This window comes from Dipodomys spectabilis, unplaced genomic scaffold (assembly GCF_019054845.1).
Source record: "Dipodomys spectabilis isolate Male_0828 unplaced genomic scaffold, ASM1905484v1 ptg000145l, whole genome shotgun sequence".
In the NCBI taxonomy this organism is placed as follows: Eukaryota; Metazoa; Chordata; class Mammalia; order Rodentia; family Heteromyidae; genus Dipodomys; species Dipodomys spectabilis.
Window position 1 is genome coordinate 26,431,030 of NW_024870822.1, and position 17,256 is coordinate 26,448,285.

Genomic DNA, 17,256 nt, shown 5'->3' on the forward strand with positions numbered 1-17,256 from the left:
AACCCCTGCTTTCACTGTATTTGATGTCGGTATAATTTGTGGAGGGGAAGGCGAAAACAAATTGTTTAAATAGGGATACAGGTGGACCCATTACAACAATGAGATGCACAAGTCGTTATGTTGAAAACGAACTTTACAACTTTGGTGGGGGGGGGGGGGGAGCGCGCGCGGGGGGGGGGGGGGGGAGGGGGGGGGGAGGGGGAGGGAGCGCGCGGGGGGGGGAGGGGGAGGGGGAGGATTGGGTGGGGGGTAGGGGGAGGATGGGAAGGGGAAACAAAGGAGGAGGCTACAATGCTTGATAAGAAATGTACTCAATATCTTGCCCATGTAATTGTAACCCCTCTGTACAGTATTTTCACAATAAAAAAGAAAGAAAGAAAAAAAAAGAAAAGACACTTGTGTTCACTAGAATGGGTAAATGGATAGCTAGCTAGCTAGCTAGATAGATAGATAGACAGACAGACAGGCAGAGATAGATCAATAAGCATAGTGTTCATTATGATGTTTTTTTGTTTTTTTTTTGATATTAAAGAAGCAACTTTATTGAGAAGGTTCCTACACTGACCGGCCAGGGCCGCAGCACAGGCTCAGGAGCTGATACTGCCTCATTATGATGTTTTGATGTGTGTGCAAATTGTAGCATTGGTAATTAACACTTGCTTATATGTGCTTGAATTTGCATTGTATTGTATTTAAGAACAGAAAAAACTTTCTTCAACAATTTTCAAATATACAACGTATTACCATTTTAATCAATATCCTTACCATGATATACAATAGAACAGATGTGCATAAAAGGGATTTTCCTATAAATTATTCCCTCTTACAACTCATTCTTTCACTTTGTAAATTGTTTTTGTTCTAGTATCTCTTCTCACACAAGGTGAATAAACTCCTTATGCTATTATTATTTGCCGATTAAAATCACATTAAAAAGATAACATGGACATGGATCTAAAATCAATACCAATAAAGGATAAGAAGTATAAAAGAAACAAAGGGAGAAAAAGAGACAGAGCTAAAGGAAACATGAAAAGGGGGAAAAGAAAAGAAAGAAGAGAGAGATGAGAGAAGATAAGGAAGAGCAATATGGGAACCTAAACAGTGATTACTTTTAAACTCCATGAAATCTGTAAAGGAAATTAATGCAAGTAAGTTTACAGACCTATAGAAACAACAACAACTTCTAAAGTAAACTACTACAGAAGGACATTCAACAAGACTACTGCTATCAATAGGACCTTTTCACAATTTATACAAATCTCTACTCCTCTCCATGGCTGCCTGAGACTTCATGAGGGTCTCCAGTCCAAACTAATGCCTCTGTCTCTCAAATGGATTCAGTAGGCAAACTAGAAAGCTCAGAGACCATGATCAATTTTGTGATACCTTCAGAACCCTTTAATAGCTTTATGGCAAGATGAAGACTAATATTTAAAGAGAGAATATTAAATGCTAAAAACTGAAATTCATAGCCTACAAAATACCTCCTCAAAATTTAAAGAGTATTCCACGTGTCCAATCATATTACTGTATTATTCTGTCAAAAGATTCACTCTTCACTATAGTTGTTGTACAATAATTTGTTATTTGAGTCAGATATGACTTTGAGGAAAAAATAAATTTAAAAGGCAACTGAGCTCTACCTAGAGGGTAGGATTTCCAGAAACATATGTTTAATCAGGAGAGCCTTAAGGTCCCTAAAACTGTATCATTCCTCAAGCTATAGATAGATTTTTAGTACTGGAGTCATTATGGACAAGACTAACTCGAGCATGTTGTCTTGTTTGGGGCTGTAGAATGACAAAACATATCAGTGTGGCAGCTCCATAATACAGCCCAAACACAGCCAGGCAGGAGAAACAGCTTTCTGTTTCTGTAATTTGTGTGCACATGAAGCACCTAGAAGAGAATTAGCATGTAGAAGACCTGATGGTAACAAGTGGGGAGATCATAGGATCTGAGCTAGGGTAAAGACCTGAATGTTACAATATACTTGTCAATTGAATGATTAGGATTAGAAGCCTTCTATATTGTTTCTTCTTAAATTCAAAATAGTGTTAAACTATCATTTCTGTTGTTTTTGTGCAGTATCTTTGGGGGATATATATATATATATGTAATTTATATTATTATGAAAAGGTATTATTTACTTTCTGCAAGTTGAGAGTGCAGAGATAGAAAACTCCAGCAGCTCTTGACTGGTGAGAGGAATGACACTGAGGAGACATGAAGAGCAGGTGGAGAGGGGAGAAAGGCCTGAGCTGGAGCTGTAACCCAGAGGGATGGAACTGTTCATCATCTTGAGATCTTGTACAGATCTGTCCCCTGAATACGATACAGAGGCAAAGGAGCAGACAAGAAAAATGACAAAGGACAGACAAGAAAAAAAACTAACAAAGCACAGAAGCATGGATTCGATCAGTGTTGCACACTGATGGAAGACTTGACTCCTTTATAACTTGGGCAGAGGCTGGCCATGGTCTCTTGCTGCCAGGCCAGTTACTGAAACCAGCCATTGAATCAAGGTCCTCAATGGCCAGATCACATGGAACAAAACAAAGCCTCAGGACTCAGAGTCATTTTGATGGGCGATGCCTGAAGAAATGGTAGGACTGGGGCAAGCCTGAGAGGATTCATTAAAATCCACTTCCCAGGAGAAATATTTTCTTGGAAGCCCAGGCCACCAGGGATGTCACTGTGAGAAGGCTCCCAGGACAAGGCCAGAAGCCCAGCTGCCCCAGAGACAGTGGCTGTGACTCCTTGGAGCCCTGCTCATACAATAATGTCTCTTAAATTCTCTGCCAGGCACATCTTCTATCATCAAGTCCAGCTAAGAATACATAGACACCATACCCAGCCAGAACCCCTGCAGTGCTATGATGGACTTTCTCACCTGGAGATTGGGTGAGGACATTTTTGAGAGAATCAGGGACTGGCTTACCCCACATCCTGTCTGGATTCGCAGGTGACTAACTTTAGCACCCATCCCTTTCTACAGAGAGGACTGGTCATGGTGGTGTCCTGAGTCTGCTGACTGTCATGAGTAACTTCACCCCGCACTCTCAGAAGAAACACCTACTCTTCCCTCAGTGTCTTCAGCCCCTTTTTGTCCCTAATTAATTCCAGGACACTGGATATGGGCATGAGGCTGTATCTTTCTTCGTTTGAGATAAGGGTTCTATCTTTGTTTCTAGAAACTACGGGGAAGCAATGAATCGTGAATAACAAGACTAAGAATTACTGTTCTGCTACCTAATTGTCTAGTTTTGCATACTTCATTCCTAACTCACTCCCATCTGAACTTTAGGCACTTTGACAGATATCTATTTCATAACATGACGGAACATACTGAATATTCAGTACTACTGGCCAGACCTAAGATTTTAGATTTTCTGATACTGACTTTCTGTTGTAAGTCTCAGTACTAGCTGCATTCCAATGGCTACTATGCTTCCAGAAACCACATCCAGTTCTTTCTCTTTGATTTCCACTGAGTAAATAATTTATTACTAACTTAAAGAGGTAAAAAAAAACTTTTGTGCACTTCATCTCAATTCACCTTTTACCTCTATCTAGCATATCAATTCTTTTTAGCTCAGATTTACTTTTCCTCCAGCAAATCAATGGTACAACCATCGAGGAGAGGAGTACATTTGAAGATTACTTGGGATAAGGTCATTGAGTGATTTCTCTGTGGAGGAAGCTGTGGAGGAAACTAACACCTTTGAGATGAGAAAGTAAAGGTAGACTTCAGGTCAAGGAAGAAAATGGAAGAATTTTTTTATAAATATAATTTTAAAAATGAGCTATGTCATAAGTACATTATAAACATGGAAACAATTAGATTTTATTACAATACCATGTTGTTGCTTTTTCATTATAAACTAAGGGCTGCTTTGCTTTCTTTCTGAAAATATTTGCTCTGATGTATTCTATTGGATGACATATATGTATATATTTAATAGTATCAATCAACATGTCTGTAACCCATTTAACTCAAAAATGGTTATAATTCACTGAAAATATTGAAAATCAGAAAGCACAGAAAGAACATAGGGAATTGAAAGATATTCTACAGGATTTCTGTTGGCTACCCCAGTTGGTCTGAGTCTACTCAAACATTGACTGAAATCCCTTAGAAAGACCTCCATTAGACATCTTATTCTATGCACAGAATGGAGGTCTGGAACACCACCTTGGAAAGCAGCTTCATCTTGGTGGGCATTCTGAATGACAGCAGGTTTCCTGAACTGCTCTGTGCCATAATGACATTTCTGTACATACTGGCCATGACCAGCAATGGGCTGCTGCTCCTGCTCATCACAATGGACGTGAGGCTCCACGCGCCCATGTACCTCCTGCTTCGGCAGCTCTCTCTCATTGACCTTCTCCAAACATCAGATATAGCCCCCAAAGCCATCATGGATTTTCTGCGTGGAGATAACACCATCTCCTTTGGAGGCTGTGCCCTTCAGATGTTCCTGGAACTGAATCTGGCTGGAGCAGAGGCTCTCCTTCTATCGTTTATGTCCTATGACAGGTATGTGGCTATTTGTCATCCTCTGAACTACATGATCTTCATGAGACCAAGTGTCCTTTGGCTCACGGTGACAACAACATGGATCATTTCCTCTGTGAGTGGCCTAGGATATACCATGTACATTATGCATTTTCCCTTCTGCAAGGGCCGGGAGATTAAACATCTGTTGTGTGAGATCCCACCTGTGCTGACGTTGGCCTGTGCAGACACCTCTAGATATGAGCTCATGGTTTATATAATGGGTGTGATATTCCTGATCCCCCCACTTTCTGCCATTCTGGTCTTCTATGCACTAATTCTCTTCACTGTGCTCCACATGCCCTCAAAGGAGGGGAGAAAGAAAGCCCTTCTCACCTGCTCCTCCCATCTGACTGTGGTTGTGCTATATTATGGATCTGGCATAGTCATGTATCTCCTGCCCAGTTCTTTCCATAGTCCCAAACAAGACAATATCGTCTCCTTTTTCTATACAATTGTGACCCCAGCCCTGAACCCTCTTCTCTACAGCCTGAGAAATAAGGAGGTCATGGGGGCCCTGAGGAGGGTCCTTGGAAAATACATCCTGCCTTCACACTCCAGTGTTTAGGGCTTGATCTTTACTATTTCTTCTTCCCATCAGATTGTTGCCTTCAGATATTTTTCCATAGTAAACTCAGTTGGAGAATTTACATACATTTTTAAACTTCTTTCACTTCTGTAGTTAGTAAATAAAAACATTTTATATTCAAGTCATTTGCACATAACTTGGTTTTGGAATCCTCCCCTTGAAAAGCCATTAGAAGAAAAAAAGTTTTGAATAGATGCGTAAATCTCACTCTGGTGAGGGAGCAGCTAGTCACCTACCTTACTCATTAGGGAGATAGAATATTAACTTTCCATTTCAAAATTACAAAACAAGGTGAAATATCAGTTGTTTGGTCTAAGCAAACACCAATATCATCTTACTTTAGAAGACTCTTTGCCAACTATTGGATTTCCATATAATTTAACAAGTGGAGGAACACATAAAAGCTACATTGGACTTCTTCGTATTAAGAAATTTGGTATCGGCTGAGACAAATAATAGACCATTGATTGTAATTGAAATTTTCTCTGAGGAGTATTTCATATTCATGCCACAAAGACAAATAGCCGACATTTACATAGTAGAAAATGTGAATGAAGAAAGCCTAGAAATTTTCATTAGAGATTGTCAGGGTTCTTTTTTTTTTAATCTGTTGTGGGGGCCTGAATTCTGGGTCTGGGCATTGTCCCTCAGCTCGTCAGCTCAAGTCTAGTGCCCTACCACTTGAGCCACAGCCCCACTTCTGGCTTTTTTGCTTATGTGGTGCTGAGGAATCAAACCCAGGGTATCATGCATGCAAGGTGAGCACTCTACCACTAAGCTATCTTCCCAGCCCCTGTCAGAGTACTTTTTAAAATATAATAGGGATACAGGTGGACCCATTGCAACAATGAGATGTACAAGTCGTTATGTCGAAAAACGAACTTTACAACTTTGATGGAGATAGGAAGGGATGGAAAGGGGAAACAAAGGAGGAGGCAACAATGCTTGATAAGAAATGTACTCGTTTTGGGCTGGGAAGGTGGCTCAGTGGTAGAGCACTTGCCTTGCATGCATGAGGCCCTGGGTTCAATTCCTTAGCACCACATAAGCAAAAAGAAAAAAGCCGGAAGTGGCACTGGGGCTTAAGTGGTAGAGCGCTAGCCTTGAGTTGAAGAGCTGAGGGACAGCGCCCAGGCCCAGAGTTCAGGCCTCACGACTAGATCCAAAACAAAAAACAAAAAAGATGTACTCGTTATCTTGCCCATGTAATTATAACTCCTCTGTACAGTATTCTCACAATAAAAAAAAATAAATGTACTCATTACCTTGCCCATGTATTTGTAACCCCACTGTACGGTATTTTCACAATAAAAAGTTAAAATAAAATAAAATATCTTTGATTGAAATAGAAAATGTAAAAGCTGGGTGCTGGTGGCCCATGCTTATAATTCTAGCTACTCAGGAGGCTGAGATATGAGGGTTGTAGTTGGAAGCCAGCCAGGCAAAAAGTGTGTGAGACACTGATCTCCAATGAACTACTCAGAAAAATCTGCAAGTTTCACTGTGCCTCAAGTGGTAGAGCACTAGCCTTGAGCACAAAGAGGCTCAGGAACATATATACATATATTTATAATATAATTAAAATACAAGATACAATCAAACATATATTTAAACAGAAAAGCAGATGTGATAATAGTTAGAGTTTATTGTTTCTGTGGTTTGAATTTTTTAATGTGTTCTTATTGATACACTAGTGTGCTTTCAAAATAATTGCAAGGAGCTCATAATCTTGATGTGAGATTATGTTCATATCTGTGTACAGAGGAACAAAAGCATAGACTATACAATCTCCCTTCTTTCTATCCTAAGTATGCTTTATTTTATACCACTAATAGACATAAGGAGACATAAAAATATGTGAGAATTTTGTGGGTGCAGAACCTCTACACTGCTGTGGTTTATCTTTGGCAGCAATGCTTGGTGAAAACCCAGAAATTCTGTTTTTTCCTTAAGTCATCTTAAGTAAATCTGTAAAACTAAGCTATGACAGTTAAAGCTCATTTAACCAAGTATGTTCAACAATTGTGAAAATTCAGTATCTAGAAGGAAGCAAAAGTCAGTTTCCTTTTTTGCTAGGCTTTGCTAAATTTTTATTTGAATTGTAATGTTTAGTGACTCTTCTGGCTTACTACTATGTTATGATATTTTGGAGTGTTCATAGAGAGGGAAAGAGCCAAAGTCCCTGAGTTTGCATCCGTACATCCTCAGGATCTGTTTCCCATTCTTTTTGTAACTTGGTTTGCTCATCTGTTAAAAGTGGTGATAAATAGAAGCCTTATATTATGATTCTTAACACAATATAACAAATGTCAGGCCTTTAGACCAAGTCTGTAAATAGTCTTTTATATGTATAAGTGGTAAAGAATCTCCAAAATCCTAATATGATTGTTTCTTTTTAGAATTGACACATCTGTTAACTGTGTATATTATAATGTTTTAATGTGTGTGTAATTATAGCATTGATAATTCCAGCTTATTGGGATGTTCTTGATTTCACATACTTTGTTGTAAGAACAGTTAAAACTATGTTCAGCAATTTTCAGGTATACAATGTTCCTGACAATGATAATGGGTAGTGCAGAGGGCCTGCTTATAGCCTTTATGACCTATGACAGGTACGTGGCCAGTTGTCATCCTCTCAAGTACTCAATCTTTATGGGGTCAAGATCTGCTGGCTCGTGGTGACCACATCATGGATCCTGGCATCCCTGAGTTCCCTAGGACATATCATATGCATTTTCCTTTCTCCATTTCCTTGGAAATCAGATGCCTGTTCTGTGAGATCCTGCTCTCTGCTGAAGTTGACCTGTGCAGACACCTTCACCTATGAAGTCTTGGTTTGTGTGACAGGGGTGACTTTCCTCTTGCTCCCCCTTTTTGCCATGGTCATCTCCTACACACTTATTCTCTTCTCTGTGCTCCACATGCCCTCAAATGAGAGAAAGAAGAAAGCTTTTGTCACTTGCTTTTCCCACCTGACTGTAGTTGGGCTGCCATGTTCATGTTTGTCTGGCCCAGTTCCTTCCATAGTCCCACACAGGACAACATCGTCTTTGTCATTCCTGCCCTGAACCCCCACATCTACAGTTTGAGAAATAAGGATGTCATGGGGGCCTTGAAGAGGGTCTTTGGAAAATATATCCTGCCTTCATACTCTAGCAATTAGGACTTACCTGTCACTATTCCTTTTCCTCATCAAATTGCTATACTCACCTATTTTTTAGTAATAGATTCTGTGATGGTCCAAACACATTTTAAACTCTTTATCTTCTACTGTGTAGTTAGTATGTACAAAGACATGACATTGAAGTCATGTGGCACATATTACTTTCTCTTGGGAATTTCCACATTAAAAAAAGACTGGAAGAAAATGGTTGAATAGGTGTCTGAGGTTTACTATGCTGTGAGGAATCATGAACATTACCAAGTTGACAGGACAGGGTATTAAATTTCTACTTCACCTTTACATATTGGGGAGAAATATTAGTTGTTTTAGGCGAAGCAAAAAGTAATAGCATTGATCTTCAGCAGTCTGTACCCTTTCGATTGTATTCTTAAAATATTAATAAAGGAGAAGTTCTACAAAAGATGTATTGGACTCATTGCTCATTTAAAAGATAGCTATTGTTCTGGGCACTGGTGACTCACACCTATAATCCTAACTACTCAGGAGGCTGATATCTGAGTTTCATGATTCAAAGCCAGCCCAGGCAGGAAAGTTTATAAGACCCTTATCTCCAATTAAATCACAAAAAAAAATTGAACATGGTGCTGTGCTTCAAATAGTAAGGTGTTAGCCTTGAGTAAAAGGATCGCAGGAACAGCACCTAGACCCTGAGTCTAAGCCTCAGGACTGGCAAAAAAGAAAGCTATTGATGAGGAGGAATAATAGATATATGATTACATTTGTATTCTATATCTGAGGAGAAATTCGTGTTTACAAAAAAAATAAAAAACCAGTAGTGAGTACAACAAAGGGCTACAAAAAGAGAGCCTGACATTTCAAGTTGTAAACTTTCATGGTTTCTGTAAATGGGCCATTTTACAATGTCTAAATATAAAACCAAAAGTAAGAAATGAATAATTGCAATGGAAATTTAGCTACACATAAATAGAGAAGGAAAGAATCCCCATGGATTCTGGTCACTTCCAATCTTACTAATATTCTAAAATATTTCATCATAAGAAGGAACAAGAGTCACCAAATTTTAAATGGCAAAGGGGTTTTTCATTCATATATAAAGTTTTATATTTATATTCATGTACATTATACCTGCACTATGTATGTGTGTGCATCCACATAAAATATAAACAAAATATTATACATGATGTTTCTAGAGCAATGTTGACTACATTTCTGAAACTTTTTTTATTAATAAGTTTTTACTGTGAAAATACCATACAGAGGGGTTACAATTACATGGGCAAAGTAATGAGTACATTTTTTATCAAGCATTGTAGCCTCCTCCTTTGTTTCCCCTTCCCATCCCTTCCCATCTCGCCCCGCGGCCCCCTTCTCCCCCCACACCCATCGAAGATCCTCGATTTCAGCCTCCTGAAGAGCTAGGATTTCAGACATGAGCTGCTAGCTCCTGACTCTAAACACATCATCATCATCATCATCATCATCATCATTATTATTATTATATTTTGGTGTGGGAAGACTTAAAGCCATTGTTGGCCTCATATTTGCTGAGTGCAGGTATTCTAAAATATTTTGATTTATGTCAATGACATTATTTCTGATAGCAGTACTTGAGAAAATTCAGAGATTTAGAAAATAGCAACCAAAAAAATCACCTGGAACTTTTCCCCTTCATTTTGTGTATATCCATGTATATTTTATATATTTCTAATTAAACTCTTTTGTCATTTACAATTTGGAGATTCTTTTTTCTTGCTATGATGGAATATTTTGCAATATTAATAGAACACAAAATTACCAGAACCCCTGAATTTGAAACACATCCATACAGTTAAAAACATCCATACAGTTTAATTTTATGCTATCGTTTAGCATTTTCAAGGCAATTTAATCATCTAGGAGTTAGGAATCACATGAAATAGCCATATGTCAAATCCCTCATTACACATCACATATTTAAAACTTAATCCTCACAAAATTCTATGAAATGAGTCTTTTAAATTACGAACACTTTATTGCTGCCTCTAGTTCAATGGGATTAAGATTCATGTTCAAAGTTATGCAAGTAAGCAATGCACTTTGTAGAGTTCTCAAGCCTGACAATGGAGACAGCAATCTTCAGTATTGCTCAGTCTGCCACCATACAGTGCAGAGGAAAGCATCACTAAATATCCACAGGTGAGAAACAACTGTGTGCCTGCATTAAAAATGGAAGGAAATTCATCTAACTGTGTGTAGAGTTTATCCCTGGGTGAAAGTTTTTCTATACTTAGTATATTAATTTTAAAAGAACTTTATCGTAACAGATAATATGAGCATGAAAACTGTACCAATTAGTGGTGCATCATGTTACGTTATCATACATGTATATGCTTACATATATTTATTTTGTCAGCTGTTATTACTTCTTTTTATTAAAATATTTGAGGTTCTTTATTCTACCTTTTCTAAATGCATATTTCCCTTTTCTATATTCATTATACTGTGGAATAACAAGCTAGATATTTTTGCTCCTAACTGTAACTCAGGGTTCTTTTTGTTTGTTTGTTTTTGTGCCAGTTCCTGGGCTTGAATTTAGGCCTTGTTCCTGTCACTGAGCTTTTGTATTAAAAGCTAGCTCTTTATCACTTGAGCTACAACTCTATTTCCAGTGTTTTGGTGTTTAGTTGGAGAGAACATTCTCAAAACTTGCCTGCCTAACTGCTCAGGAATCTAAGAATTACAGGTATAATCATCAGTGCCCTGATTCAATATTCTTGAACAATATTTCTCTGTTCCTTCTCCACCCCCAACAATCACCAGCTTCTAGTAACCAGTCTTCTACTTGAATGACATCAACTGAAAAAGAGCACCTATTAATGCTATAAATGAACTGCTATTGTGCTATTTTATTTGAGGAAGAAAAAATAGAACAATAGGACAATATCGTCAAAAATAGTTTAGCATAATTAGTTTAACAAGAAAAATTATATTGTTCTTTCCTTTTCTTTTTGAAACTTAAATTGATTTTAGTGGCACATAAAAATGGAAAATTACATGTCTATATGGAATAACAGACTTTTTTGATACATTTATAGATTTTTGTAATACTTAAACACCCATACCATGCATACTGACACTTTGCAATTATGGAACATATTAAAATAGGTTAAGAAAAATGGAAAATTCCCTCCTTTGATCTGCTAGTTTGGTTTTATTACCAATGAGACAAAATCATCAATGCTTATTTCAGTCTTTAGCTCTATAAAAGGAGGAGAAGGAAGATGAGAAAAATGTGCTTTTGATGGTTCTTACAAATGGATGTTTTAAATTTCTTTAATATTTGAATTTAAATATTATAAAATACCCTCAAATAACAAACACATACATGCTCAATACAAACAATCATACCTATTAAAGCTGATGCTGGAAAGAGGAAAATAGTGAACATAATGCAAATGTATGAAAACTTACTAGGACATTAGACAAAGACTGTCAAGAAGCTTTTAATAAGGGTTGGCCTACAACTGGTATAAATCTCAATCCCTCTACAAGTGATATCTGTGCCTTTCTTAGACCACTGACTTGAAACTGTTGTTTCTGATACTTAAGTTGGATTAGTAGGTAATAAAAGGCTCAGGAGCCAAATCCAATTTGGCCATACCCTTTAGACTCTTTTAAATAACTAGCCATATGGTAAAATAGAGACTATGAAAGAGTAAATGATAAGGAAACCTATATAATATGACTCATCCTGTCAAATGCCACATGAAAAGAAAATGTTAAGAGCATTTGATGAGTCCAATTACATGGTTATTTTTCTCCATCAAAAGATATTACCAAGCTGGGTATTGGTGGCTCACATCTGTAATCCTAGTTACTCAGGAGGCCAATAACTGAGGATCACAGTTCAAAGCCAGTCCATCCAGGTAAAGTCTATGAGACTTATCTCCAATTAATCACCAAAAACACCACTCAAAAAGCCAGAAGTAGAGCTGTGCAAGTGGTAAAGCACCAGCCTTGAACGTACAAGAATTCAATAGAGGGCCCATGTCAAACCTCAGGACCAAGACCAGAAAAACAAAAACAAAAACAAAAAGAAGCTAGCTATGACACTCAGGGAGTTGGGTGTGTTGGAAATAAGTGTTTTCCCAAGATCCTCCTCAAGGCCCCCATGACCTCCTTATTTCTCAAACTGTAGATGAGGGGGTTCAGGGCTGGAGTGACAATTGTGTAGAACACAGAGATGATGTTGTCTTGTCTGGGATTATGGAAAGAATTGGGCAGGACATACATGAATGTGGCAGCCCCATAAAACATCCCAACCACAGCCAGGTGGGAGGAGCAGGTGAGAAGGGCTTTCTTCCTCCCCTCATTTGAGGGCATACGGAGCACAGTGAAGAGAATCAGTGTGTAAGAGACCAGAATGGCAGCAAGTGGGGGAATCAGGAATGTCACACCCATCACATACACCAAGAGTTCATAGGTGGAGGTGTCTGCACAGGCCAACTTCAGCAAAGGTGGAATCTCACAGAGAAGATGGCTAATGTCCCGGGCTTTGCAGAAGGGATATTGCATGGTATAAATTGTATATACAAGGGCACTCAAGGATGCCAGGAACCACGATGTGGTCACCATGAGCCAAAGGACTTTTGTGCTCATAAAGATCGTGTAGTTGAGAGGATGACAAATGGCCACATACCTGTCATAGGCCATAAAGGCTAGAAGCAGGTCCTCTGCTCCACCAAGTGTCAGTGCCAGGAACATCTGCAGGGCACAGCTTCCAAAGAAGATGGTGTTATCTCCTAGGAGAAAATCCATGATGGCCTTGGGTGTGACAACTGTTGTGAAAAGGAGGTCCATGAGAGAGAGCTGCCTAAGCAGGAGGTACATGGGCACGTGGAGCCTCACGTCCATTGTGATGAGCAGGAGCAGCAGCCCATTGCTGGTCAGGGCCAGGATGTACAGTACTGTGATTGTAGCACAGAGCAGTTCAGGAAATCCACTGTCATTGAGAATGCCCTCCAATATGAAGCTGCTTGCCAAGGTGGAGTTCCAGACCTCCATTCTGTGTGCTTTCTTTAATTGCCTAAAAACAGATGGATTTTTAGTGAGGTCTTATTAATATAAATAGGTTAGTACCATCATTATGTATTTCAACAAACAATATAATTTCAACAAATGATATATGTCTCCCTTGTGAATTGTTCTGCATCTTGAATTTAAAACAAGTGATTTTTTTTACTATATCTTGATTGAAAATTTCTCAATATGGAGAATAAAAACTGCAGAATTATATAAACATCAAGAGGTCATTCCATGAAAATATTATTCAGCATGTTAATCCTAAACATGTATCTATCAAGAAAGATTACATTATCCCTCTTTCAAGACTAAGAAATATTCTGACATATCCTTGTTTTTCTTTTGTTTTTTCGTTTTTGTTATTATTAAAGGTGTTGTACAGAGGGGTTACAGTTATATAAGTCAGGTAAAGAGTACATTTATTTTCAGACAACATTACTCCTTCCCTTACTCTCTCCCAGTTTTTTTCTCCTATCCTCTTTTTTCATATTTATTTATTTATTATTTGCCAGTCCTGGGCTTGAACTCAGGGCCTGGACACTGTCCCTGAGCCTCTTTGTGCTCAATGCTAGTGCTCTACCACTTGAGCCACAACACCACTTCTTGCTCTTTCTGAGTAGTTTATTGGAGATAAGTGTCTCACGGATTTTTCTGCCCGGGCTGGCTTGGAATCATGACACTCAGATCTCAGCCTCCTGAGTAGCTAGGATTATAGGTATGAGTCACTGGAGCCCAGCTACTTTGTTTTTCTTAATGTAATGTTTGATTAATGCTTTAAATAGCAAGTTTAGGGTTCCCTTCTGTCCACATCCCCTCCAGCATCTGTTGTTACTAGAGTTCTTGATTATAGCCATTCTAACTGGGGTGAGGTGGTATATGGAAAGACATGGAAAAAATCATATTAAATGAAGTAAGCCAGGCCCAAAGAAACATAGGTCCCATGGTTTCTCTTATTTGCAATAACTAGTACATGTCTGAGACAAGCAGAAAAGGTCAGATTAAGTTGATGTTAGGTGAAATGAACCCCAAGATAAGGATTCAAATGTTTTTTTTTCTTTCTTGCTATTGTTTTTAACATATTTATAAGATATTTCTTTGTAGCTTTTTATGTCCCTCCCCCACGGTATAACCCCTGTTTTCACTGTATTTGATGTTGGTATAATTTGTGGAGGGGAAGGGAAAAAATTGTTTAAATAGGGATACAGGTGGACCCACTGCAACTATGAGATGTACAAGACGCTATGTCGAAAAATGAACTTTACAATTTTGGTGCAGGGGGGTGAGGGAACTGTGGGTGGGGGGGGGGGGGAGATGGGAAGGGATGGGAAGGGGAAACAAAGGAGGAGGCAATAATGCTTGATAAGAAAAATAAATAAATAGCAAGTTTATTTGCATTATGACCCTGTTTTTCTACTTATAAGTTCAGGGATATGAATTTAAGAAAAGATCTTCTTTTCTTTATCTACTTTTTTGTGGGTGATACATCCTTTTTAAAGCCAGCTGCCTTAAAATTTGCAATCATCCTGTCTATGAGAACGGGGATCGTGGGAATGAACTGCTATGCCTGGCTTCTTTTCCATGTTCCTTAAAGCCACAATTTTCTGTAGCATTCAAGGCTACAGACACTAGTGAGGTTAAAAGTGTGCAAATTTATCCCTTTAGTTACTTCTTTTGTCCAGAATCTCATTCTCTATTAGCTTTCAAACCACAGGATGTTGAATCTGAGATAATGTTGCTTTTCTATCTACACTTGCAGAATGCATGCAAACAATTTTGTTTGCTTCTTAGTTTTAATGTGCTATTATTATGCCATGTGAGATTGGAAATGAGGGCATTTAGAGTTGGGATAATCAATGAACAGACAGATGAAGCCAACCCAGACAGGAAGTGAAAGATTCAAGTGAAAGATTCCACTTCCTGCAACTCATTTAGATACATCATATCCTATACATCCTAATGGTTCAGTGATTTTCATTGGCTTCTTTTGAGTACTGAAAAGGTTTAAGAATGTTCAACAATTACATCAGAAATTCTTAGTTGGCCTGTGATGGTGGTTCATCATCAGATAAGTACAAAACCATGGTCAGAAGCTAGTAATGGTGACAGGATCTGAAATCAGGTATTGAGATTGCCACCAGGAAGCAGGTACTTTGTCCTAACCTATAGTATAGGCTTTTATCAGTTCTGACTGGTTGGCTCTTAATCAGGAAATCGCTGAGAGATTAAGGAAATGGAGACCACAACACAAGAAGTTGGTGGGCAAAGTAGTTCATGTTAATTACGGTTAACCTTGAACCCTAATTTTTTTGACCAGTGTGCTGAGAGAGTATACATTTCCATTAAAGACAGAAAAATGTCTTACCTCTGGTGGAGAGAAGCCCAGCTTTACTGACTGTCTCCACTCCTTTGGGTTATTTGAAGGTTGATGCTGTTTCAGTAGAAATGGGGAAGATGTGGCTTTCTGCAGTAGTATTCAGTATGCTAAGTTGGTTGTGTTTCAGGATTCCATCCGATATCAGGTGTCAGGCTCCACTGGTACTCAGATGTTCACTGGCGGTACAGTAGGAACAGACAGGCAGCTACCACAATCTTTGGCTTGTATCCTATGGAGCAAGAAGCTGGACTTCCTCTTCTTAATGCTGAGAGGAATTTGCAGAAACTGCTTTTATCATACAATCTGCCACGGAATGAAAGCCTTCTAGCCCTTCTAGCTCAGTTTTTGACTGAGTTCTTGGATCCAGTTGCTTAAACTCTATTTTATTCCTGCTGGCATCTGAGAGCCACTGCCATTATTCAAATCCTCTGGAAGGAAGTAGATAATGCAAGAGAAGCACAAAAGTCTCTGGTATGTCCCACATCAGCATCTCTGGAACTTGCAGAGAGCTGGGCCCTTGTACTAGAACAGGGTTCTCTGTCTTCTGATCCCATGCCTCCTCCCTCTACTTTGTCCTTTACCTCTCCATCTTGAGAGGAACTTTATGTTCTCTGCTGAAATGGTCTCCGTGGAAATGCTGGCCCAGGAAATGGAAGGTTAATGAATACTCTTGGGTTGGTTTGTGGACCTGACTTTCTTCTCTCACTAAACGCAATCTGAGCCTTACGTTCCTTTCCTTTCTTCCTACCCTCCTTTCCTCCATTCCCTTTGTTTCCCTCTTTCCCTTCTTCCTTCCTTCTTTTCATCCTTCCTTAATTTCTTCCTTCCTTTCTTTTCACCTCCTTTATTCATTCCTTTTTATTTTTTGACAGAATCACTCTGTAGCCCAGGCTAGCTTTGTACCTGTGATCTTGCCTCGGCCTTCAACTAGTGTCATTACAGGCATGTGCGAGTGCACACAGCCGCCTAGGTTTCTAGTCAGCCCTACACAAGATCTTTACAAATCTTTAAGTTGCTACTGTAGATAGCAGGAAGCAAGTGTCCTTGTGCTAGCATTCAGCCCCCAAACATAAGATGGGTTTCTCTGTTTCTGTGAAGCGTTGCTTTCCTCCATTATGGTCCTTGCAGCCTGGACTATTTCCAATGCCATATGGCTGCTCTTGCACAGACTGTAAACGTAAACTCTTTCCTTTCTTTGCCTTTTGAAGTCAGTAAAGCTTATTTGTGTGCACGTCTTGGTGCTAATATTCTGCCATCTGTGATGCTAAGGGAGAGAGTTCAACTTTCCAAGTATTGATCAACTATGAAAAACAAGTCCACATAGTACTGAAGCTTATAGAGTATCAATATTAATTATAACCCTTTCAAGGCTTGCAGGGATTAAAATGATACATTACCCACTATGTAAATGTACTGAGGTAACAATGGCCTTCCAAAGGCAATAATAGGACAAGGGACACATACATTTACAGAGACTCTTAAATATAGCGGCACACACACCTAGATTATCTTTACACAGCTAA

General features: G+C 38.8%; 2 protein-coding genes and 1 pseudogene across 2 annotated transcripts; 2 read left to right on the forward strand and 1 right to left on the reverse strand.

Moving 5' to 3' along the window:
• The first annotated feature begins 4,178 nt into the window (after positions 1-4,178).
• Positions 4,179-5,129, forward strand: LOC122117789 (olfactory receptor 2AG1-like). Its single transcript, XM_042691633.1, has one exon. The coding sequence runs from the start codon at positions 4,179-4,181 to the stop codon at positions 5,127-5,129; it is 951 nt and encodes a 316-aa protein (XP_042547567.1).
• Positions 5,130-7,712: 2,583 nt separating this feature from the next.
• Positions 7,713-8,316, forward strand: LOC122117909 (annotated as a pseudogene).
• A 4,074-nt stretch (positions 8,317-12,390) lies between these two features.
• Positions 12,391-13,341, reverse strand: LOC122117910 (olfactory receptor 2AG1-like). Its single transcript, XM_042691778.1, has one exon. The coding sequence runs from the start codon at positions 13,339-13,341 to the stop codon at positions 12,391-12,393; it is 951 nt and encodes a 316-aa protein (XP_042547712.1).
• Between the last annotated feature and the right edge of the window lie 3,915 nt (positions 13,342-17,256).

Coding starts and splice junctions, on each gene's coding strand:
- LOC122117789 (XM_042691633.1), top strand. CDS start 4,179: ATGGAGGTCTGGAACACCACCTTGGAAAGCAGCTTCATCTTGGTGGGC.
- LOC122117910 (XM_042691778.1), bottom strand. CDS start 13,341: ATGGAGGTCTGGAACTCCACCTTGGCAAGCAGCTTCATATTGGAGGGC.